Here is a 25,194-nt window from a genome sequence, read left to right on the forward strand (position 1 = left end):
TTTCTGTTGTGTCCTTTTTTTTCAAATTGACTTAATAAAGATATTAATGTGTTAGTGAGCAAAAAATAGTTTTTTAAGTACAGCTTACCCTTCCTTCCTTCCCTCCTTCCATGAGAGTATAGTATATTTGGGAGAATTAATTTTTTTCTTACGTGCATGCTCTGAAGGATATTACTTTGATTTTGCAAGAATAAAAATAGACTTTCCCCCACATTTGGGACATAAGAAGAGTCGCTTACTTTTTTGTTTATTTGCTCCTTATGCAATGAATTTTTGGCTAAAAGAACTCAATCTCTTTTACTCTTTTTTTTCTTCCCACTTTTTTTTCTCTGTAGAGAAAGACAAATGGGAAACTTTAGTTATGGATATACTATAAACCTGGACTTTTTATATGGTCAGTTGACCTTTTATTATGGTATATAAGGATTTTACTTTCTTACAATTCTCCTCCTCACTCTTTTCCTGCTTTCTCCCAATGTTAATCACAATTTGGGGTTAATCCATATTCAGTATTTGTACTGTTTTAATTGTAATTTTTCACTGCTGTACCACCTAATGAACTAAGATGACATTTCCTTTCTGGTACAACTTTTTGTTTTTCTTGGAATTAAGAAGTGTTTCACTTTTTCATTTGCTTTGGGTTTGTTTTTGAACCTGTGGCTTAACTTTCAACATCCTCTGGCAAGTCTGTTTATACTTAGTTATAAATGCTCTGTTTATACTTTTCACGTGGTCAAGCTGTCAGATAAACTGTTTCCTTCTCCTTTTTTCCTGGAAAACTTTATGGAGCTCTTCCTTCCTGCTTTAATCTGGACTGAGGCTTCACAGGTCTCCATGTGCAGTGCAGCTGCCATGCTGGGACTTCTCTGAATTCCCTACCCATCTTTTCTGGTTTGGATTCCCTATTCTGGAGCCAGTGTCATTGTCTTTCTTGAGGAGAAGCACATCTTCCACTGTTTACTGCAAAAGGTGCATGAATGATAACATAACTTGAGACTTTACATGTCTGAGAGTTCTTTATTCTACTCTCTCACTTAGTTGGGCTCTGAATAGAATTCTTGAATAATCTGAAAATAATTTCCACTTCATTTCAAAGTCATGCTCTGGTTATATTCTGGTTTTCAGTGTTTAAAAATCTTTTGCCATTCTGATTCTCTATCCTTCGAATGTGGCCTATTTACATATTCTTTGACCCTGGTATTCTGCTCAGTAATGTGCACCCACCCTTTCCTGCCCCTACGTTCATGCTGCTGGGCATGTCATGGGCGTTTTTAAATATGGAAACTCATTTCCTTCCCTTCTGGGAAATGTCCTTGCATTATTCCTTTGATAATTTCTCTCTTTCACTTTCACTGTTCTTATATCTGGAATTCCTATTAATCAGATTTTTAAATCTCCTTTACTTGTTCCCTAAGTTATCTTTTCTCTGCTATTTTCCATTTCTCCACCCCCTTCTCTCTCTCCTCATTTTTTTGTTTGCCCCTTTTTTTGCGGGGGTGAGATTTTCTCAATTTTTACTTCTATTGGAGAAAAATCAAGTGTCAATTCCTTTTTAGAAGTAACTGTTAGTCAAAAGCCGTAGAGAGAAGGCTAAGAATCTTTTTTTTTTTTTTTTTTTTTTTTTTTTGCGGTACGCGGGCCTCTCACTGTTGTGGCCTCTCCCGTTGCGGAGCACAGGCTCCGGACGCGCAGGCTCAGCGGCCATGGCTCACGGGCCCAGCCGCTCCGCGGCATGTGGGATCTTCCCGGACCGGGGCACGAACCCGTGTCCCCTGCATCGGCAGGCGGATTCCCAGCCACTGCACCACCAGGGAAGCCCAGGCTAAGAATCTTGATGCTTCTGATTAACAAATGTGCAGAATCAAAGTCACAGAATGTGAATCATCCTTTGACTTAGTTCATAATTTTAAATCAACACAGTTTTCTGCAATGAACGTTTTTAAGGCATAATTTACATTTAATAAAGTACACAGATCTTAAGCTTTCAGTTTGATTACTGACAATGTATACACCTGTGTACCACCCCACAAGACAAATAGACATTTCCATCATCCCAGAAAGTTCCTTTAAGCCCTTTCCCCACTGCCACCCACAGATTAGTTTTGCCTGATCTTGAGCTTTATATATATATGCAGTATATGAACTTTATATTATGTATACTTTTGTATCTGTTTACTTTTGCTCAACACATTTTTGGGATTCATCCATTTTCGTAGCGTATCAGTAGTTCCTTGTTGCTAAGCTGTATTCCATTTTATCCATATACCACATATGAATATACCATAATTGCTATCTATTTTCCTACTGATTGTTTCCGAATTTTGGCTCTTTTGAATAAAGATACTATAAATATTGTTGTACAAATCTTTTTGTAGACATGTTCTTATTTCTCTTGTGTAAATGCCTAGGAGAGGCACATCTTTTAGATTTATTTTTTAAGTACTTGATGTTCTCTGATGCCTTTATAAATGGTGTTTTTTAAATGCTTATTTTCATTTGTATGTTTATTGATGGAACATAGAAAAACAGTTGATTTTTGTATTGCAGTTAAGATTTTAACAAATGGGGAATGCCCTGGCAGTCTAGTGGTTAGGACTCCACACGCTTTCACTGCCGAGGTCGTGCGGCATGGCCAAAAAAAAAAAAAAAAAAATTAACAAATGTACTTTCTTCTTCTTCTTCTTTTTTTTTTTTTTGCGGTACGCGGGCCTCTCACTGTTGTGGCCTCTCCCGTTGCGGAGCACAGGCTCTGGATGCGCAGGCTCAGCAGCCCTGGCTCACGGGCGCAGCCGCCCCGCGGCATGTGGGATCCTCCCGGACCAGGGCACGAACCCGTGTCCCCTGCATCAGCAGGCGGACTCTCAACCACTGTGCCACCAGGGAAGCCCTATACTTTCTTTTTTTAAAATTAATTTATTTTTGGCTGCGTTGGGTCTTCGTTGCTGCACGTGGCTTTCTGTAGTTGCAGCGAGCGGGGGCTACTCTTTGTTGCGGTGTGCGTGCTTCTCATTGTGGTGGCTTCTCTTATTGTGCAGCACAGGCTTCAGTAGTTGTGGCTCACGGGCTCTAGAGCGCAGCCTCAGTAGTTGTGGCCCGCGGGCTTGGTTGCTCCGCGGCACGTGCTATCTTCCCGTACCAGGGCTCAACCCACGTTCCCTGCATTGGCAGGAGGATTCTTAACCACTGTGCCACCAGGGAAGTCCGCAAATGTACTTTCTCTAGCATCCTCTCACAGCCTGGCCCTTGGAGCTATTAAAGCAAGATTTTTTTTTAAAGTATTATAGGAATGCTCTTTGTTCTTAGCAAACAGACTTAGAAACTGAATTATGATGATAAGATAAACAGGATAAATATAAACAAGTAAAAATTTAAGTAACTATAACATTAAATAAGTATAAAATGTAATGCCAATGGGAAATATTTGCTAACCTCTCATTTATTTAATAAATTTAAAGGCTAGTAGAGTATCTTATCTCCTTAGAACATCTGTTTTCCCATCCTTTTAATAATTTCTCCCTAGGGAATTCCCTGGCAGTCCAGTGGTTAGGACTCCCTGCTTCCACTGCAAGGGGCACACGTTCAATCCTTGGTTAGGAAACTAAGATTCTGCATCCCGCGTGGCACAGCCAAAAAAAGAAAAAGAACTTTCTCATTAAATGGCTAATTAAACTCTGTAACCTCTAGCTTTTGCTACATTTTCTAGACAAGGAATTCTTATTTATTTATTTATTTATTTGGCTGTGTTGGGCCTTAGTTGCAGCACACGTGATTTTTGTTGCGGCACATGGGGTTCTTCGTTGCAGCATGCGGGCTCTAGAGCGCATGGTCTCCGTAGTTGTGGCACACAAGCTTCTTAGTTGTGGCAAACGAGCTTAGTTGCCCCGTGGCATGTGGGATCTTAGTTCCCCAACCAGGGATCGAACCTGCGTCCCCTGCATTGGAAGGCTCTTTCTTAACCACTACCACCAGGGAAGTCCCCCAGCCAAGGAATTCTTGATTTTATATTTTTTTCAAAAGCTTTTTAAAATTTTTTCATAATCCTGGTCTTTGATGGATGCAATATATTTTCATTTCTCCAAGGATGTTATAGTTTCTTCTGTTCCTTGCCCTTATGGTTTCTTTTTTGTTTGTTTGTTTTTGTTTTCTTGGTGGTAGTGGGTGTCTTTTTCTTTTCCTTTTAAACATTTCTTCCTTTCTGTTTTTTTGTTTTTTTCGTATTGAAAGCTTTCTTCAGAGTCCAGAGTGTTAACCATTATGGAACTGCAACAGAAAGCTTTCTTCAAATGCCCATTGATCCTTGGCTATCCATGCATATGTTAGAGAAAGTCTAAAAAAGCTGATTAGGAGCTTTTTACAAGCTTATTGGAGGGTAGGTAGGATATGTCAGTTTGTAGGTTACACTGTAGGTCAATTTTCTTCTTTTTTGTTTTTTTTCTTTTCTTTTTTTTTTTTTGCGGTATGGGAGCCTCTCACCGTTGTGGCCTCTCCCGTTGCGGAGCACAGGCTCCGGACGCGCAGGCCCAGCAGCCATGGCTCATGGGCCCAGCCACTCCGCGGCATGTGGGATCTTCCCGGATCGGGGTATGAACCCGTGTCCCCTGCATCTGCAGGCGGACTCTCAACCACTGCGCCACCAGGGAAGCCCCAATTTTCTTTTTTAAATGTTGCTTTTTTTTTTTTTTAATTGGCTGCACTGGGTCTTAGTTGCAGCATGCAGTATCTATTTCCCTGACCTGGGATCGAACCTGGGCCCCCTGCATTGGGAGCAGGGAGTCTTAACCACTGGACCCCCAGGGAAATCCCTGTAGATCAATCTTCCAGGGAGTTTTTTCACTGGAGAACCTCAAATGTCACTTTGTAGATCTTTTCTGTAAAATGGTAAGGTTTCTCTAGACTCCCTTCTATATAAATCTGGTAGCCAGCATTTTGGAACTGGGTGGGAAAAGAGACTTGAGGGGAGGGGCTCTCTTGATTTGGCCTTCAGACTGTCACTTAATCTCTCTGGTCTCAATTTGGCACTTCACCAGTGCCTAGTGTCCCTAAATTTGGAACATTTCAGATTCAGTTTCTCCAGGGAATATATATCTCCTGGACAGACTGGGGGGTGGAAACCTGGGGTTTTAACTACTTCTTCTGCAAATTTTCAAGTAGTTCCACCATTTCTTGGTCTCTACCACCTTTCTCCACTTCTATGCACATATTTCTCTGTACCTGGTACCACCAATTCCTGGTACCACCAATTCTGAGAGGCAAATTGACTTGTTACTTGTTTGTATTTTCCACTGCAAGCACTTAGATTTCAACTTCCTTTATTTTGCCAAATTTATTATTCCAATTTTTGCCTATTGTCTTTATATATCCCCTAGTTTAATTGAAGGTGGGATATGAATTATTTTTTGTGTTCCTTTGTTGCTCTGGGATCATTTCTGAGAGAAGGAGGTAAAAAATACCTTTATTTTCATGATAAAAGTTGAATTATTGTATTCCCTTAAAAATGAAAATTAATAAAGAAAAATGTAAAAAGTAAATCTGAATACTACGGACAACTGAACACCAACAAATTGGATTATCTAGATGAAATGGACAAATTCTTAGAAACAAAACCTACCAAGACTACATCACAAAGAAATAGATAACCTGAATAGACCTATAACTAGTAAGAAGACTAAACAGTAATCAAAAAATCTCCCCACAAAGAAAAGCACTGAATATGACGGCTTCACTGGTGAATTCTACCAAACATTTGAAGAAGAACAAATACCAATCTTTCTCAAACTTTTCCAAAAACTTGGAGAGGAGGGAACACTCCCTAACTCATTCTATAAGGCCAGCATTATCCTGACGTGAAAGCAGGACAAAGACGCTACAAAAAAACAAAACAAAACAAAAAAAAAACCCCAAAAAACTATAGACCAATATCCCTTATGAACACTGATACAAATATCCTTAATAAAATACTGGCAACTGAATTCAGCGGCATACTAAAAGGATTATATATCATGACCAAGTGAGGTTTATTCCTGAAATGCAAGGATGGTACAACATAGAAAAAAATGATCAATGTAGTTCACAACATTAACAGAATGAAGGAACAAACTTCACATGATCATCTCAATTGATGCAGAAAAAGTAGATGACAAAATTCAAACTTTTTCATGATAAAAATATTCAACAAACTAGGAATAGAAGGAAACCTCCTTAACATCATAAAAGCCACATGTGAGGGACTTCCCTGGTGGCGCAGTGGTTAAGAATCCCCCTGCCAACGCAGGGGACATGGGTTCGAGCCCTGGTCCAGGAAGATCCCACAGGCCGCGGAGCAACTAAGCCTGTATGCCACAACTAGTGAGCCTGTGCTCTAGAGCCCGCAAGCCACAACTACTGAAACCAGCTCTCCGCAACTACTGAAGCCCGCGCGCCTGGAGCCCGTGCTCCGCAACGAGAAACCACCACAATGAGAAGCCTGTGCACCGCAACGAAGAGTAGCCCCCGCTCACCACAACTAGAGAAAGCCCGCGCGCAGCAATGAAGACCCAATGCAGCCAAAAAAAAAAGTCACATGTGAAAAACTCACAGCAAACATTACACTCAATGGTGAAAGGCTGAAAAGTGTTCCTCTAAGACCAGGAAAAAGGCAAGGATGTTCACTTTCACCACTTCAATTCAACATAGTACTAGAAGTTTTAGCTGGAGCAATTAGGTAAGAATGAGAAATAAAAGACATTTAAATTAGAAAGGAAAAAGTAAAATTATCTCTATTCACAGATGGCTTTTACAAAGCCCTAAAGATTACACACACACACACACACACAAAACCTGTTAGAATTAATAAATGAATTCAGCAAATTGGCAGTATACTAACTTAGCATGCAAAAATCAGTTGCATTTCTATACACTAATAATGAACAAACTGAAAAGGAAATTATGAAAACAATTCCATTTACAATAGCATCAAAAAGAATAAAATAGGAATTAACCAAGGAGGTGAAAGACTTGCGCAATGGAAATGAAAAAACACTGCTGAAAGAAATTAAAGAAGACATAAATAAATGGAAACACATCCCATGTTCATGGATTGGAAGACTTAATATTGTTAAGATGTCAATGCTACCCAACATGATCAACAGATTCAATGCCGCCCCTATAAAAATTCTGGCATTTTTTGCAGAAATAGAAAAACCTACCCTAAAATTAAGATGGAATCTCAAGGGATCCTGGATAGCTAAAAAAATCTTGAAAAAGAACAAAGCTGGAAGACTCACACTTAATGATTTCAAAACTTACTACAAACCTACAGTAATCAAAAAACTGTGTGGTACTGGCATAAAGACAGACATACAGACCAATGGAACAGAATACAGAGTCCAGAAATAAATCATTGCTTATGAAATAATTTTTCACAAGGGTGCCAAGACTATTCAATGGGGAAAGGACAGTCTTTACAACAAATGATATTGGGAAAACTGGATATCTATATACAAAAGAATGAAGCCACACCCTTACCTAACACCATATACAAAAATTAAATCTAAGACTTAAGTGGACCAAAAGAAGATTAATTTTTTCTCACTGTCCAGTGGATGAGAAATTGTGAGGAAGCTCAGATTTGTTATAGGCAAAGTTTTAGAAGTACGTTATAATTGTACATCTAAGTTGTAATTTATCACTATTAGAATTTTTATTTACTTGTTTATGTTCTCTCCGCTTTATAAAAGAGGACACTGCCTGTTCTCCACTGTATTCCCCGCTCCAGAAGAGCACTTGGTAGGGGACATTAAAGACATATTTGATTAATGAATGGTTATCCCCTTAAAGAGTTTCTTAGGGCAGCTTAATAAGCCTGTTCAGTTTCCAGCTCTCATATAAGGATAAGCTTTTTCAAGCCCCGGAACACCCTTCGTAGCAGCAGGGGAAGAAGAAAACAGCACATAGAAAAAGCACAGAGGCCGACAGCAAGCAAACTCAGCCGCAGCTCCCAAGCTCAGCATCTCGGGAGACCGGGAGGACGCAGAACGGGCGCTCCACCCCGGGAACCGCAACGCTCCGGGGCTCGCGATGGGACAGGCCTCGCGGGGCTGCACTTCTGTCCCTTATTCGCTGAATTCAGGGGGCGTGGTGCTCAGCGCTGACCAATCACGGGCGGCGTGCGCCGGCACGTGCCGAGGCTGGCCTCAGAATCGGGGAGGTTTCAGGCGGGTTGGGACTGCAAAGGCCTGGGCTGAGCTGTATCCCGAAGCGTGGGAATTGGAGGGGAAAGCCGCGGCCCCGGACCGGCGCAGGCCGCTCTCTCACGCTCCTTCCTGCCTCTGTGCCTGCTGCCATGTGGGCCGCCCCGAGATTAGCTTTGCGGCGGTGCGCCCGCGCCGCTGCCCCCGCGCCGCGCGCCTATCATGGGGACTCCGTGGCGACGCTGGGCACCCAACCGGACTCGAGCTCTGCCATCTACCAGGTAGGGCGGGTGAGCGGCCCGGGCCTGGAGTACCCAGCCCGAGTCAGTGATTCCTCTTCACCGACGGCACAAGGCGTTGGCCAGACTGGGAAGCAGGTACAGGGTAGGCACACTTCAGCAGTCGCTGCTGTTTTCTCTGGCTCCCCAGTCATGATTCTGGGACGCACCAGGGGGTCGTGAGGTTTGAAAAAGAAAACAATTCCAAATCAGGTACATTTTAGTTCACTTTTAGCACTGGCACTATACTTTGTATCTTTAAAATCATTGGTTCGCAAAACCAGTGGCTCTCTGGCTTAGCAGTCACCTGGGAGCTTGTTGAATATATGGCTGCCTTAGCCCCACCCTGGACCTTTTCCGTCTCTAGGGTGGGGTCCTGGTGTTTGCATTGTTAATGAAGTTGTTGAGAGGGGAGGGCAGGGCCTTGGTGGCAGCCAGCTTTGGGAACCACTGGCCTAGCACAGCTGACCCTGGGTTGTGCTTACCAGACTTGAAATGGTTGGTTATGTTAATAGAAAATATTTATCTTTAAATGACTTTTCTTGGAATTGGGAGGTATCACAACGTTAAAGAAACAACTCCTGGTTTGTGAAATATCAGAGCTGGAAATTTTCAGTCTGTCCCATGGTTTCTAAGCCTGTACAGATAACATTTAAATTGTGCAAATAACTTTCAGAGAAGACTTTTTCTGGCTGCGCTGCTGCGGCAGGTGGGATCTTAGTTCCCCGACCAGGGATCGAACCCGCATCCCCTGCATTGGAAGCTCAGAGTCTTAACCACTGGACCGCCAGGAAGTTCCCTCAGAGAACACATTTTAAATAATTCCTGCCTTTGGGAAAACAAGGAGATTTTGATTGAAAGGAAATCAGCAGGCTGAGGCAGAAACAGTATCCAATGGGAGACTTCCAAAAGTCTTTAGATGTCCTGGGATCAGGAGAGAATGTTTAATTCAGAAACATTAAGTGGTTACTGTGGTCTAGCCACTATTTTAGATATTTGGAATAGATGTGTAGGAATGGAATCATAATTTTGTGGGGGAGATGACAAGAAAGCAATGCATTGTGATGAGTGATGTCTAAAGCTTAAAAAAGGTGGTTGCACATAGGAGGCAGTGAGTGAGTTGGATCTTGAGTTGGGTAAGAACTGGCCAGGTTCAGGATGGAGAATGGGAGGCAAGATTATACAAACTAAAGGAGTTATGAGAACATAGGTACCAAGTTATGAAAGTGGTTAGTGGGAGTGAGAACTTGGAAGTCCCGGCCAGGGTGAGGAATTCATGGAGTAGATGGGATTGCTTATGCAGCCAGGTAGAGGAGGGAAGCCATGTGTAGAAGGCATATTTAGATTTCACTTTGCAGTCTGTCTGCTAAGATGTTTAAGTAGAGAAGTGGCATGATCCTATGGACATGGTAGAATAATCAGTGTGGCTGCAGTGTGGAGAATGGGTTTCCCACCATTCTGAATGTGGCTTCTTGGCTGGGTGTTCTCTTGGTTGCTGTAGACCTCTGAGTGTTTTCCAGAGCTCCTGTAAGGTTACTTTAGCCAGTTTTGGGTTGTTTTGTGATGTCTCTGTGGGGGAATAAGGGCCTGGAGCTTCCTGCTCTGCCATCTTTTTGAAGTCAGGTCTCGGCTGATGTATTTGATGGTGGCTGCTAGCTAGGGGTTAGGGAGTGTGAGCCTGAGATTATAACTTCTTTCTCTATGTAAAATGTTTTATGTTCTGGTTCAGTCTGTGCACCAGTAATTAGAATAAGAAAGTAGCTGTGCTATGGTGGAAAAAGCACTGGCTTAGTATTTCATGTATGTTTAAAAGCTAACAAGCAACATATTTCCATAGGGGGAAAAAGACCTGGTGGAAATGTGCTGAAGTGTCAACAGTGGCCCTTTCAGTGGGCAGAAGAGACATTGTAGCATGTTGCTTTAAGAGTGAGTTTCTGGAGTTGGTGGATTTTGGTTTAAATCCTAATTCTACTACTTGTTAGCTGAGTGACCTTGGACTAATTACTGTATTAGCCAGATTTTGCTTCAGTAATGCTGAGTAGCAACCAATCCCAAGATCTCAGTGTTCAAAAGAACAAGTATTTATTTTTTGTGCTTGGATCTATGGGTTGGTTGTGGCAGTTCTGCTCTAGGACTGTAGTAGATTCAGGTCTGCTCTACTTGTTTCTTATTCCAGGACCCAGAATGAAGGGGCAGTGGCTGCTGTGGGATGCTCCTCTCATAATGGAAGGCTAGGGCACAAAGAGGAGAGCATGGAAACACTTTGTCCTTCTTAAAGCCTCTTCTTGCAATTGGTACACTGTCACTTTGCCCACATTCCACTCATCAAAGCAAGTAATATGGACAGATTCAGAGACTGTGGGGTAGGGAAGTATAATCTCACAGTGAACCTTGGCTAGGATGGGAGGGAAGGAAGAATTTAAAATAAGTAGTACAGTTTACCTTATGGTCTAATATGACTGCTTAAGCTCCAGCTATTGTGTCTGAGTTCCATGTGCAAAGGAGGAGAAAGGATGAATAGGTAAAAGGACACCCTCACCTTCTTGTCCTTTATTTTAAGGAGCCTTTCTAGAAGTCATACCTAACAACTTCTGCTTATATCTCATTGGTTAGAGTTTAGTCACATGGCCACACTTGTCTGAAAAAGGAGGCTGGGATTATTTTATTTTTTTATTTTTTGGCCGTGCCATGTGGCTTATGGGATCCTAGTTCCCCAACCAGGGATTGAACCCATGCCATTGGCAGTGAAAGCCCGGAATCCTAACCACTGGACCACCTGGGAATTCCCCCCTGTTCCTTTTCAAAATAGGATCCATTTTCCCCCTGGGCTTTGTTTTTAATTACTTACTGTAAGTAAGTAATTACTGTAATTTGTCAGTAGGCGTAAAACAAGTATTTCTGCATTGGTTGGAATCTCCTCATGATAGTGGTTGAGGGGACAGAAAAAATAAGATGGCATTCTAACCCTCAAAGGGCTTATATTCATTGACAAAAGAAAACAAATACTAGAGATCAATTAAGTTCTGTAGATGTGTAAGGAAGGAAGTTGTTAAAATGAATGGGAGTAGCCAGAAATTGTGTTGGAGATGAGATGGAACATCAGTTAGGCTTTAAAAGGGGGGTGAGATTTGGATAGATGGACCAGAGAGGGAGGTGGTAGTGCAGAAGAGCTTGAGCAAAGACAGAGAGGCACGAATTAATCTTTTTTACACGTTGGAGTTGGCCCAGCACAGAGGCCACACAGGTGGCAAAGTGGCCCAGTGTGGAGGCCACATGGGGTTGGCATGTAATGCTGTTCTCCTTAACCCTTATTATGGTAAAAAAAATCATTGCTTTCCTATAATATGCTCCCTGTTTTTCTTTGCTTCTGTTTTAGGAAAACTACGAGCAGATGAAAGCACTAGTAAATCAGCTCCGTGAACGAGCACAGAACATCAGACTGGGTAAGCACTCATTTATTCTTCAGTTTATGCTTTTAATTAAGATGTCCCTTATAATTATTCATTTTAGGAAAAACTAGTAGCATCAAGCTTTTGACTCTTCAAGACTGTGCATTTGCTGTTGGTGGGAATGTAAATTGAGGCAGCCACTACGGAACACAGTATGGAGGTCCTTAAAAAACTGAAAAGAGAGCTACCATATGATCCAGCAATTCCACTCCTAGGCGTGTATCTGGAAAAGATGAAAACTCTAATTCAGAAAGATACAGTGTACCCCAGTGTTCATAGCAGCACTATTAACAAGAGCCAAGACATGGAAACAACCCAGATTTGGTTTAAGATGTGGTATATATATCCACATAAATATATGGGTGTATACTCAGCCATAAAAAAGAAGGGAATATTGCCATTTGTAGCAACATGGATGGACCTAGAGAATATCATACTAAGTGAAGTAAGTCAGGAAGAAAAAGACAAATATTATATGATATCACTTATATGTGGAATCTAAAAAATAATGCAAATGAATCTATATACAAAACAGAAACACACACACATAGGAAACAAACTTGTGGTTACCAAAGGGGAAAGGGAAGGGGGGAGAGATAAATTAGGAGTATGGGATTAATAGATACAAATTACTATACGTAAAATAGATAAGCAACAAGAATTTACTGCATAACACAGGGAACAATATTCACTATCTTGTGATAACTGATAATGGAAAATAATCTGAAAAAAAAATATAAAACTGAATCACTTTGCTGTACACCTGAAACTAACACAATAATATAAATCAACTATAATTTAAAAAAAAAACGCATTTGTTGGCATGCAGACATCTTATTTTTTCCTATTACTTGGCCAGATTTTCTGCTCTTATAGCACTGCCATTATTTGGGAGAAAGTAGATTTCCCCCAAATCTACTGGATTAAACAAGTTTGGGATTGAACCTGGGCCACGGCAGTAAAAGCACCAAATCCTAACCACTAGACCACCAGAGAACTCCCTCATCCATTTTTAAAACTATTTCTTCTTAAGGTTTTTATTTCAGCCACAGCATCACACTGAAATTTTTGTTTCACTTGAAGCAACTAAACCATTTTCTGTTCATTAGTCATATTCATACTACATACTACATTTTGCGTAATTGTGAATTTTCTGCTGTGTCATGTAATTTGGAAATAATTTCTATCTGGGTTTATTGCTAATTAAATAAATGAGATATCCTAAAAACTTTGTAAATTGTCATTTTAAATTTTTAAATTGTGGACATAATAGACATTTTTTTGCTTGGAAGAAATTGCATCATAGGGAGGAATATAAAATATTAATGTATAAACAAGTACCACATCACATTCTATTGTGCCCTTATTGGTATATATGACAATTTAGAAGGCTATGTGACTTGAAACTATTGGCCATGTCCAAAGTAAGAGTCTTAATATATTACAAGTACCTAACTGAGAAGGAACTATATGAATTTTACAGCCTTCATTTAAAAAGAATTCTCCCCAATGTCCTCATAAAGAATCTATTTTATCTGTAAACCTGTGGTTTAAGGGTATTCTTTCATTCCTGGGTATAATCTTATCACACTCAGAGGACAGACTTTCAGTAGAAGTCATTAGTGAAATAATTTAGCAAAACCTTGATAGATTTCTCTTTAGTTTAAATAAAAATGTTTTTAATATTTTTCTCCTCTGAGGATTTTAAGGATGGAGGCAAGGTAATTAATTAATGGCAGATAAACAGAAAGACCATCCAAAGTTGTATATTCACTTGTGTAGGTGTTAGGGAAGAAATAAGCTCAGTATTTTGGTCCTTTGTAGAATTTTGAGAGTGGAAGTCTGGACTGGTTACTCTAATAATTAAGCAACATTGGTCCAGTTATTTAATCCCTCTAGTAAATTTTCAGTACCTCATTCCTAACTTGAGACTTAGGAGTGGATCTGTGAATTATAGGCATTATTCATTCCAAGCACACATTGCTGTCTTCTTTTGACTTAATAGATTAATCAAAATTAATTGAAAAGACAGAAATTAAATCCATTTGGAATATCTTGGTCTCTGTCTTTTGTACTATAGTAGTTTAGGGTCAAAATCAATTAAATCCTGTAAAAGTTACCATGACATGAACAAATAGATATGCAACTCAGTGTGGGACCAGTTGAAGCAAAGACCTCATTCAGATGGCAGTAATTGCTCCCATTCTATCTATGACAGTGCAGGGGAGAATTAAAAAAAAAAAAAAAGTGAAGAGCGTAAACTTCATGTAGCTCCTTCTAAGTTAGGTATTTGTAATATATGAAGAATATTGTTTTGATGATGGCTGTATTTAGTTCCTTTGGATTTAAGTCGCAAAAATCCAAATCAAACTTGTTTAATCCAGAAACCAACAACCAAACCATGGAAAGAAAGTGCTGAATGAAGCGGGGGGCTCCAGCCCCAACAGGACTCACTGTCTCTGCCCATCTTCTCTCATTTCAGGATGTGTATATATGTGTGGACTGCATTCTCTCTGGCTTCTCTGTGAGTTGGGGAACTATGTTGCTGGTAGGTCAGGGATTACATTCTTACAGTTTACAATCTGAAGGAAAGATCTAGTTATCCTTTCATCTCCGATATGGAAAACTTTGATGGGTTCACTTGGGTCCCATGTCCATTCTTTGGCCCAGCCACTGTATCCAGGGGGATATAGTACTTAATGGTGCCAGCCTGGACCCATGTCCACCAGGGCTAAAGTGTACTGTGGCTGGCAGCTCCTGGAACTTCACGGTGGTGGCAGTACTGTTTTCAGGAAAAGGGGAAAGGAAAGCACACAATCAAAAAGCAAAGATGTCAATTACACTGTCCCCAGACCACCCTAATTTCTCTCTAGGGAGAGAGGGGTGTAAGTAGGAGGGTGACTTGTGAAAACAGGGGTAGTGGATATTTGCCATCCTTTTTGACCAGGTAGCTCTCGAACCCCTGTTCTAAGTGTGAGGAAATGGTGTTAAAAAATGACATGAGTTTTTGTCTACTGGGTATGATTCGAGAGGCAAAATATCCTGCTGGTAGGCTTTTCAGAATGATGACTAGAATGATGACTAGAAGCCATCTTGGAATAAGGTCTTGTCTCCTGAAAAAGAACCAAAACCCTTGTTGAGATGAAAGTATGTTTTGTTAGGGAGCAGAATTGATGAATTGATCCTTCCCTTTGGATATTAAGACTAGAGGGTTTGAATAAGAGGTGGTAGAGTCCTCCAGCACTGAGCATCTGCTGGGGATGGCAGGTTCTGATCATCTGACGCTCTGGTCTCTAAAGGGGAAGACGACTGAGCAGGGCTTCTTGGGAGGGAAGCCAGGAAAGGACAAAGCCTTCTTCACAGTGTTGCCTGGGACTAGTACTGTTATGCCAGGAAAATGGATATTACACAGATATGTATAATTTAAAAGTAATATATGCTTATGTTATATAATATATATATTATACTTATAGAAATTTTGGAAAATAGAGAAAAGTATAAAGAAGAAAAGAACAAAATATCACCTATCAGTAATACCTCTAAACACATTAAAAAAATTATATTATTCAAGTATTGTTGATTTACAATGTTGTGTTAATTTCTGCTGTATAGCAGTGATTCAGTTATGCATATATATATATGTATATATATACACACATTCTTTTTCATATTCTTTTCCATTATGGTTTATCACAGGATATTAAATATAGTTCCCTGTGCTATACAATAGGACCTTATTGTTTATCCATCCTATATGTAATAGTTTGTATCTGCTAATCCCAAACTCCCAACCCATTCCTCTCCAACCCCCTCCTCCCTCGGCAACCACAAGTCTATTCTCCGTGTCTGTGAATCTGTTTCTGTTCGTAGATAAGTTCGTTTTTATCATATTTTAGATTAATATGTGGTATTTGTCTTTCTGATTTACTTCACTTAGTGTGATAATCTCTAGGTCATCCATGTTGCTGCAAATGGCATTATTTCATTCTTTTTTATGGCTGAGTAGTGTTGCATTGTGTGTGTATATATATATTTTGTCCAGATGTATGCCCAGGAGTGGGATTGCTGGATCATATGGTAGCTCTATTTTTAGTTTTTTGAGGAACCTCCATACTGTTTTCCACAGTGGCTGCACCAGTTTACATTCCCACCAACAGTGTAGGAGGGCTCCCTTTTCTCCGCACCCTCTCCTGCATTTGTTGTTTGTAGACTTTTTAATGATGGCCATTCTGACTGACGTGAGGTGGCACCTCATTGTAGTTTTGATTTGCATTTCTCTAATATATAATTAACGATGTTGAGCGTCTTTTCATGTGCCTGTTGGCCACCTGTATAGACATCCTAACTTTTATTTATTTATTTATTTTAAAACTAAATTTATTTATTTTATTTATTTATTTTTGTTTGCATTGGATCTTCTTTGCTGCATGTGGGCTTTCTCTAGTTGCGGCGAGCAGGGGCTACTCTTTCTTGCGGTGCGTGGGCTTCTCATTGTGGTGGCTTCTCTTGTTCCGGAGCACGGGCTCTAGGCACATGGGCTTAGTAGTTGTGGCACATGGGCTTAGTTGCTCCGCGGCATGTGGGATCTTCCCGGACCAGGGCTCGAACCCACGTCCCCTGCACTGGCAGGCAGATTCTTAACCACTGTGCCACCAGGGAAGCCCCATCCTGACTTTAAAATTCATAAGATTTCCTAAGTAATTTTCAGATAAGAAGGAGTGACAGTGTTTCAGGTTGCTTTGAAAGTTAATCCTTGAAGTTTTCATTTGATAGAACTTGTGATAAATAAAAAGTTGACAATAATGAGTGGACTCTTGTCCTCCGTTTTGTCTTTTCCTTTCTTTCTGCCTCACTGCTACCTTTGTTTCAGATTTCTTCTCAGGGCACCATCTTTGCTATCCCCTTTGGTTCTTGTTGGAGCATGTAGGATTGCTAGGAGTGGCTTCGTCATTTCTGTAGGTGGAACAAGGATTAACCCAGCTGTGTTATTCGTGGTAGCCAGAACTAAGTACTTTGATTAACACAAGTTAACTGAAGGGCTCTAAGTGTTTTGATAGATTCAGAAGTGCTTAGTTTTTCTAAAACTGGGTAATAATTTTATTGATATAGAAAAACACAAGTAGTTTTTGGTGGTTGAAAAGGGGTCTTTTAATGACCTTAAGATAAGGCTTGTGTAGTTTTTTAAAAAATTTATTTTACTGAAGTATAGTTGATTTACATGTCATGTTAATTTCTGCTGTACAGCAAAGTGATTCAGTTATACATATATATACATTTTTCATATTCTCTTCAATTACAATTTATTACAGGATATTAAATATAGTTCCCTGTGCTATACAGTAGGACCTTGTTGTTTAAGGCTTGTGTAGTTTTTGAAAACCTTTGGAAATTCAAGTTAAACTGCATACAGGTAGTTCCAGCAATGCATATAGCACCGTTGAAGTGACCACAGTTAGACATTTGAGCTGTGCACCCAGCGGCAGACAGCTATGTTGCGACTGCCCCCTGGTGACAGAGATGAAAAGATGCTATAAACTGTAAAATGCTTCCTGATTTTAGGGGTGTTAAAATGTGAACAAAATGTGTGTTTTAGAATCAGTGCAATGTGGTAAATGAGATAGAAGGAAAACATCAGGCTTTTCTGGCTCTGAGTCTGTGAGAGTGGAGATAGTTAAAGCAAAATCTTTTAAGAGTAATCCTTGGAAAACTAAGGTGCTGTGACATTCTGTCTTTTTGTGGTGGTCCACATATCCTAGGCCAGTTTAAATGCCAGAGGAGCTGAATTCTGTGACCTGAGAATCTGTATCAAGGATAGCACTCTTTCTGGTTTTTCCTAATAAAAACAGAATTCACTAGGTGCTCGGAATAGCAAAGTGAAGCTCTAGGCAGAATTAAGAATAGTGTTGCTCTAAGTACTAACAAAACAAAACAAAACACAGATATGTTTTCTTATCTCTTTTTTATCCCACCCTCCCCTGCCATGCTTTTTCCTGTTAGCCCTTTAGTGGACGCTTATGTCGCCAAACTCTCCAAAGACCCTCACCCAAGCCTGGTCTTCTTTGCAGTGTCTTAGGTTTATTTTTCTTTAATACTTACTTTTAAACAGCTTTATTAAGGTATAATTGATATACAGTAAGCCGCATTATTTAAAGCTTACAGTTTGATGAGTTTTGACATATGTATACACCCGTGAAACCGTCACCACAATCAAGACGATGAATGTGTCACTCTCAGAAGTTTCCTCTGCCCTTTGTCACTCTCTCGTCCTCCTTCTCTCCTATAACTATACACACCTCAGTAGGACACTCTGGAGAAAAGGGGAAAGCTGTTTGATTTAATTCATACTATCTTGTAAGGCTTTCCCTCCCAGAATAATTTTCATTTTAAAAGATTAGATGCATGTTACGATTTTCTTGGTTACCTTAAGGCAGATTTAGTCTTAAAAATATACCCTCTACCTTTTCAGAAAAAAAAAAATCCCTTTAGACATAGGAAAGTCCTGATTTGAAAATAATGTTGCGCTACTTGGAGGCTTGTTTGAAATCTGTATGAACTTATTATCTCACCTAAAAAACAAATAGCTTTCTTCAACAGCTGAACATTTCAGTAGACAAGGAGTATATTAAGATGGAATTCTTGGGCAACAGTGAAGGTAAATATATTAAGGTACAATTTTATCGTCTGTTCTGATTATTTACCGTGGTTTGCTGAGAGTGGGTTGTGGATATTCCCCAGGTACCGAACCCAGCCGTTCTCAGGCTGGGTGAGGTTTGGTGTACCCCTCACCTCAAGCAGCCTCACTGGGTTGGTTACCCCAGCGGACTCTTCAATTATTGTAATTTCCTTTAGTCTGGAGCAATGTCAGGAAACACGGAAGATCATCTCTGATTCAGGATACTAACAAAGGGGGACTTTTAAATTGCTATATAAGGTGTTCAACTCTCTCCTATTCGTGGGCCTAAAAATAGCACCTTTAGCTAAGTTTTTTTGTGCTTATTATGGAAATCATTTCTAAAATAATGCTTTTTACCTGGTACAAATGAAGTTAGGAACTTTTCAAATTTCACATAGCATATAGGACAGTGCTAGTATTTATAGTAGGTGTAATAAGTGTGGTGGAGATGAGACAGTATTTGCAATGTATGAGATGCAGAGAAAAGTACTGCATTATTTCCTTAAGTAATTACTACTGAATTTAGAAAATGTATAATATACTGTGGGCTCAGGGATAGATTGATTTTTAAAAATGCCAGTTTCAATGATCTGAAAAAGTAGCTGTTTTTCACAGGATATGTTAAATTTTTTAAAAAGTACCATATTTTGGATTAAGTGTTATATGTTTTTCTGATATTAAGTTAAATGGAGACCTTATAATGAATTCATCTAATTGAATCATATTTTTTATCACAGGAGGTGGTGAGAAAGCCCGAGCACGTCACATATCAAGAGGAAAACTGTTACCAAGAGAAAGAGTTGACAATCTTATAGACCCAGGGTTGGTACATACCCAAGTGCTGGCTCAGAGTGTTCTCTATTCCATGGTGCTTTCTTAGACAGTTTTTTTTGTTTTTGTTTTGTTTTGTTTTTTTGCCGTGCCACGTGGCTTGTAGGATCTTAGTTCCCCGACTAGGGATTGAACCCAGGCCCTCGGCAGTTACAGGGCAGAGTCCTAACCACTGGACCGCCAGGGAATTCCCATCTTAGATAGTTTTATAAATAAATGATTTTAAATTCTGGTTCTTATCGTAAGATTCAACAACAGATGTTTATTGCGAGGCTACTGTGTGTCAGGTGCTGTTCTAGGTGCTAGTGATACATCACTGAACAAAATAGACAAAGTTCCTTGCCCTACTGGAATTTACATTGTAGCAGGAGGAGATAGAAAATAAACGATAAGTGTCATAAATTATATAGTATGTTAGAAGGTGATAAATGTCATGGGAAAAAGAAAAGATAGACCAGAGTACGGGAGAGAAAGATGAAGGTCAAGTTGTAGTTTCAAATGAGGTGGTTAGAATAGGCCTCATTGAGGTGGTGACATTTGAGCAAAGATTGGAAGGAGTGAAGAGAGATGGGCTCTGAATATCTGGGGAGACAGCATTGCAGGCGGAGGGGAGTGTTCAGTGCGAAGGTTCTGCAGTGGGGACAGGTCACAGATGGTGATATGGAAGGGGCTGGAAGGTGGTGGGGTGGCGGGAATACACGGGGGAGTAGCAGGAGATGGGTGATTTCGGTAAGGGTTTTGTAGGCCAGTGTAAGAGTTTGGGCTTTTACTCTGACAGAAATGGGGAGATTTTGTAGGGCTTATCTGACTTAGGTTTTAAAAAGTTATTCTGGCTGTTGTCTTGTGAGTAGACTGTGGGCCTTGAGGGTGGAAGCACCAAGACCAGTTAGAGAGACGGACTTCCCTGGTGGTGCAGTGGCTAAGACTCTGGGCTGCCAGTGCAGGGGCCCGGTCAGGGAACTTAGATCCCACATGCTGCAACTAAGACCCAACGCAGCAAAATAAATAAATAAATAAACAAACAAATAAATAAATCATTAAAAAAAAAAAAAAGACCAGTTAGAGAGAGAAATGAAGGCTCAAAAGTATTGTTTCGGGGGACATGCACACAGACGCCCAACCTGGAGACAAACACCGCTAACACCTAGTGTGTATCCTTCTACACTGTTTTTATGCAAATGTGAATCACTTTTTTTTTTTTAAAGAAAAATGGAATCATACTAAATGTGGTGTTTTATAACTCCCTGCCCACCCCTGTCCCCCATCCCCCCAGTGTATCCTGAACATTTAAGTGACAATAATACAGTGGTTAAGAGCCTGGTCCCTTATTACGGAGCTTATTAAAACCCAGCTCTGCCACTTACTAGTAGTTGTGTGACCTTAGACAACTGACCTAATCTCTGTGTTTCAGTTTCCTCATCAGTCAGTGGGGATCATAATAGGGTCCATATCAGGAGGTAGTTCTGAGGAATGAATGAGTTAGTGTTTCTGAAGCTCCTAGGAGAGAGGCTGGCATGTGGTAGGTGCTACGTAAGTGTTAGGTGCTATTTTCTTTCTATATTAATAAACACATCTGTACAACATCTTTAAAAATAAGAACCTAGTGTTCCTTTGTATGGCTATACTGTATAAATCCCCAGGGTGGTCACACTAGATTTTTTTTTTCTTTTAAATTTATTTTATTCTTTATTTTTGCCTGCATTGGGTCTTCATTGCTGCACGTGGGTTTTCTCTAGTTGCGGCGAGGGGGGGCTACTCTTTGTTGTGGTGCGTGGGCTTCTCACTGCGGTGGCTTCTCTTGTTGCGGAGCACAGGCTCTAGACACGCGGGCTTCAGTAGTTGTGGCGCACCGGCTTCAGTAATTGTGGCTTGTGAGCTCTAGAGCGCAGGCTCAGTAGTTGTGGCACACAGGTTTAGTGGCTCCGCGGCATGTGGGATCTTCCTGGACCAGGGCTTGAACCCGTGTCCCCTGCATTGGCAGTCGGATTCTTAGCCACTGCGCCACCAGGGAAGTCCCCTAGATTTTGTTTTTGCCATTCTTTTTGTAGATTTTATGTCCAACACGCATATTTGAAACATTGCCCCATTAAAGAAGAAAATTTCCTTTTCCACGTGTTAACTGTTTAAATATGATTTTTTGAAAAACGACATTAATTCAAGCAACATCTTTTCTTCCGTTCAGGTCTCCATTCCTGGAATTATCCCAGTTTGCCGGTTACCAGTTGTATGGTGATGAGGAGGTCCCTGCCGGTGGCATTATTACAGGCATTGGGAGAGTGTCAGGGTGAGTATTCTGCCCGCACTCAGCCATGTCGTTCAGGAAGCAAGCCGAAGAGGCAAGGTGTCCAGCACTCACTGCTCTGCATGTGAGCATGTGAGTTTTATGCTCGTGATATTATTTAGGACTGAGGCTTCCTACCCAGACATGTGTTAGATTCATCTGTGGAGTGTGTGCATTTTAGCTGTTGAGATTCCATGGAGGCAAGGGCCAGGGCAAGACTGATTTTATCTTTCCACTAGAGCTGCTCTAGTGTTGGATAGTATGACTGAAAAAGAATTCACTCGTTTAAAAGGTCTAAAGTAGTACTTCATAGTAATTGAAATTGACCTTTCTTACATAATCATATGGTTGAATATGGTCAGCACTCTTTCTCTGGCAGATGATAGATGTGCAAACTAGTTAAAACCAAAAAAGAATTTATTGACTCTCTTAACTGATGAGTCTGGGCCTAGCTGGGTCGAGGAGCACAAACGGTGTTACCAGGTCACAGGCTGGGTTTTGGTTTTGTTCCTAGGCAGGCCGAGCTGGCCACAGGCATCCCCAGCTTCTGCGCTCTAAGCTTAGCAGCTGCAGTGGGCTGAGAGCTCCTGAGGGTGAAGGCCTGGGACCAGAGCCCATTGCTCAGCCCACGGCGTGGACGCTGAGTAGAAAGGCCTGGTCCTTGTGCTCACATCTGAAGATGGGCTTTGGGGTCAGTCCCGCTAGAACCTCAGGGATCAAAAATAGAGAAAGGGCAGTTTCTGAAAGAAAGTTTAGTTTTGTTGCCAAAATAATAGATGCTGGGTAGGCAAAACCAATAGATGTCTAATACAGTATTTTTGTGAACTAATTTTATTTCTCATTCTGTAACATGTCTGTGACCTTTTAAAAAGACAAGTAAAAGTGGTTATGTCTCTTGTCCAAGGTCGTATATATAGCAAGTGGCAGAGTCAGAATTTCAGCCTAGCTTTGTCTGACTTCATAGTCTGGGCTCTTTCCTGTACCAGAGCTTCTTAAGCTTTTCTAGTGCAGCATCCCCAGGACGGAGGAGTGACCATACTCTGGAGGTGTGGGGGGTATGGCCCAGCACCCGCCAAAGCCTAAATTCCTTTTGAAGTCTAGTTTGTTCAATGTTAAAGTCATTAGAAATGTACATCCCACTCTATAAAATGTTAATTATAATGTGGGAAAAGGCTTTATATATAACCTAGTGAATAAAATTGATGCTCAAAGGAGAGGAGCCACATACCCTAATAAAAGAAGTACAACACTACCTGAGGCTGTGTGCTCAGTTGCTGTTCTCTACTTCATTTTCAGCAAGGATTCAATAAGTTTCTTTTTAGAATTCTAGAGAATATAAAGTGAGGTAACAAAAACATCATAAATATAAAGATTAAATTTTGTAAAGACCACACTGTTCTTCTCTCCAGTTTCAAGTGAGCCTCTGATCTTTGGGTTTCCTGGCAATACAAAGCAGGCTCCCTTACTGGCCCTCTTCATTCACTTCCCTGCTTCCTGCGTGTTACTTGTGAGCCATGGTACCTGACAGGCTGGTTTTGGTGAGAAAGGGCACCACTAATGTCTCATTATAGTATATGCTTTCAGACTACTATTTTAAAGTTTGTACCTATTGTTCCTTTAAGCAAGATAAGTGTTGTACTTTAAACTTCTTTTAGTTTTATAGAAAAGCATATGGCAGTGACATGAAGAAAATATGAAAAATAAATACTTTTGATGGATCAGTTTTCCTTTTTGAAAATTACCTTCCTAAAAGGAAATTTTAAAGGTTTACCATGTGGGATTTTCTCACCCTGAGACTTGGATTCCTTGTTGTTGTATTATCTTGTATTATCTTGTTAGGACCCCTTCCTTCAAAGAACCATTACAAAATGTGGCTTAGGTTGTTAGTTTTCCTCTACTAATATGGGGTGATGATTCTTTAAAAATCAAGTTAGAGTTTGTAAACTTATTAAAAGTGATTCATTTTATATAAATAAATATGTGAACAGTGATTAAAACTTTTATATCATAAGATTGTCTACTAATGGCTGTCCCTGGGGATATGTACTAGAAATCAGGCTGTATTGGGAGTGTCTTGTAATGAGATGCAATTGGTCTTTACTTTGAAGAACTCTCTCACGTTCTCTTTCCGATGAAATTTCTGCCTTTCAGAGTAGAATGCATTATTGTTGCCAATGATGCCACTGTCAAAGGAGGTACCTACTACCCGGTGACTGTGAAGAAACACTTACGGGCACAAGAAATTGCAATGCAAAACAGGCTCCCCTGCATTTACTTGGGCAAGTCACGAGAATTGTAAAATAAACTGTTATTAGCTAGAAAAATAATAAGATTGTTTAGAAGACTATATATATATGACGTTATCGATGGATATTTTTAAAAAACTGTTGGCTTCTCTTATAATTACAAAAGAGATGCACATTCTTTGCTAAAAACTCTGGGAGAAAAAGTAACAAGCACTACCCATAATAACATCACTGAGGAAGAATCCCTGACAGTATTTTGGGGTTTGCCATTTTTTTCTCTACATGAGTGGTGTTTTTTTCTTCTATATATTGGGTGGGCCAAAAAGTTCCTTTGGTTTTTGAGTAAAAATAAAAGACATTTTTCATTTTCACCAAGAACTTTATTGAACAATGTATTCACCATTTTGTTCCACTACCTTCTGCCATTTTTCAGGCAACTTCATAATTCCATCTTCCCAAAACTTTTAATTTTTTTAAGCAAAAAACTGTTCCAGGTGCTTTTTACAGTCTTCCAGGGAATTAAAATTTTTTCCATTAAAAGAATTTTATAAAAACCTAAATAAATGGAAATCCGAAGGTGCAGTGTCTGGTGAATATGGTGGATGAATCAGAACTTCCCAGCCAAGCTGTAACAGTTTTTGCCTGGTCATCAAAGAAGCATGGGGTCCTGCGTTATCCGGATGGAAGATTATACCTTTTCTGTTAACTAATTCGGGACGCTTTTCCTAGAGTGCTGCTTTCAGTTGGTCTAATTGGGAGCAGTACTTGTTGGAATTAATCGTTTGGTTTTCCAGAAGGAGCTCATAATAGAGGACTCCCTTCCAATCCCACCATATACACAAAATCACCTTCTTTGGATGAAGACCAGCCTTTGGTGTGGTTGGTGGTGGTTCATTTCCCTTGCCCCACGATCGCTTCCGTTCCACATTATTGTACGGTATCCACTTTTCATCGCCCATCACAATTTGTTTTAAAAATGGCATGTTTTCATTACGTTTACGTAGAGAATCGCATGTAGAAATACAGCCAAGAAGGTTTTTTTCACTTAACTTACGTGGAACCCAAACGTCAAAGCGATTCACATAACCAAGCTGGTGCAAATGATTTTCAACACTTAATTTGGATATTTTGAGTATGTCAGCTCTCTCCCGTGTGGTATAACACTGATTGTTCTCAATTAATGTCTCGATTTGATTGCTATCCACTTCAACTGGTCTACCTGACCATGGACCGTCGTCCAGCAAGAAATCTCCAGCACGAAACTTTGC

General features: G+C 40.3%; 1 protein-coding gene across 3 annotated transcripts in view; it reads left to right on the top strand.

Annotated features, from left to right (window-relative positions):
* The first annotated feature begins 8,170 nt into the window (after nucleotides 1-8,170).
* MCCC2 (methylcrotonyl-CoA carboxylase subunit 2) overlaps nucleotides 8,171-25,194 on the top strand; it is a 63,795-nt gene continuing 46,771 nt past the window's right edge. Inside the window, exons 1-5 of one of the 3 annotated variants that reach the window (XM_067730938.1) lie at nucleotides 8,171-8,449; nucleotides 11,823-11,889; nucleotides 19,306-19,390; nucleotides 21,582-21,683; nucleotides 23,832-23,959. In XM_067730938.1, the coding sequence (XP_067587039.1) occupies nucleotides 8,321-8,449; nucleotides 11,823-11,889; nucleotides 19,306-19,390; nucleotides 21,582-21,683; nucleotides 23,832-23,959 (511 nt within the window). In that variant the 5' untranslated portion in view covers nucleotides 8,171-8,320. Of the gene's footprint in view, nucleotides 8,450-11,822; nucleotides 11,890-11,948; nucleotides 14,420-18,476; nucleotides 18,548-19,305; nucleotides 19,391-21,581; nucleotides 21,684-23,831; nucleotides 23,960-25,194 lie in introns of those variants that run through there. The other 2 variants (XM_067730940.1, XM_067730939.1) reach the window with 2 other exon arrangements.

This window comes from Pseudorca crassidens, chromosome 3 (assembly GCF_039906515.1).
Source record: "Pseudorca crassidens isolate mPseCra1 chromosome 3, mPseCra1.hap1, whole genome shotgun sequence".
Taxonomy (NCBI): domain Eukaryota; kingdom Metazoa; phylum Chordata; class Mammalia; order Artiodactyla; family Delphinidae; genus Pseudorca; species Pseudorca crassidens.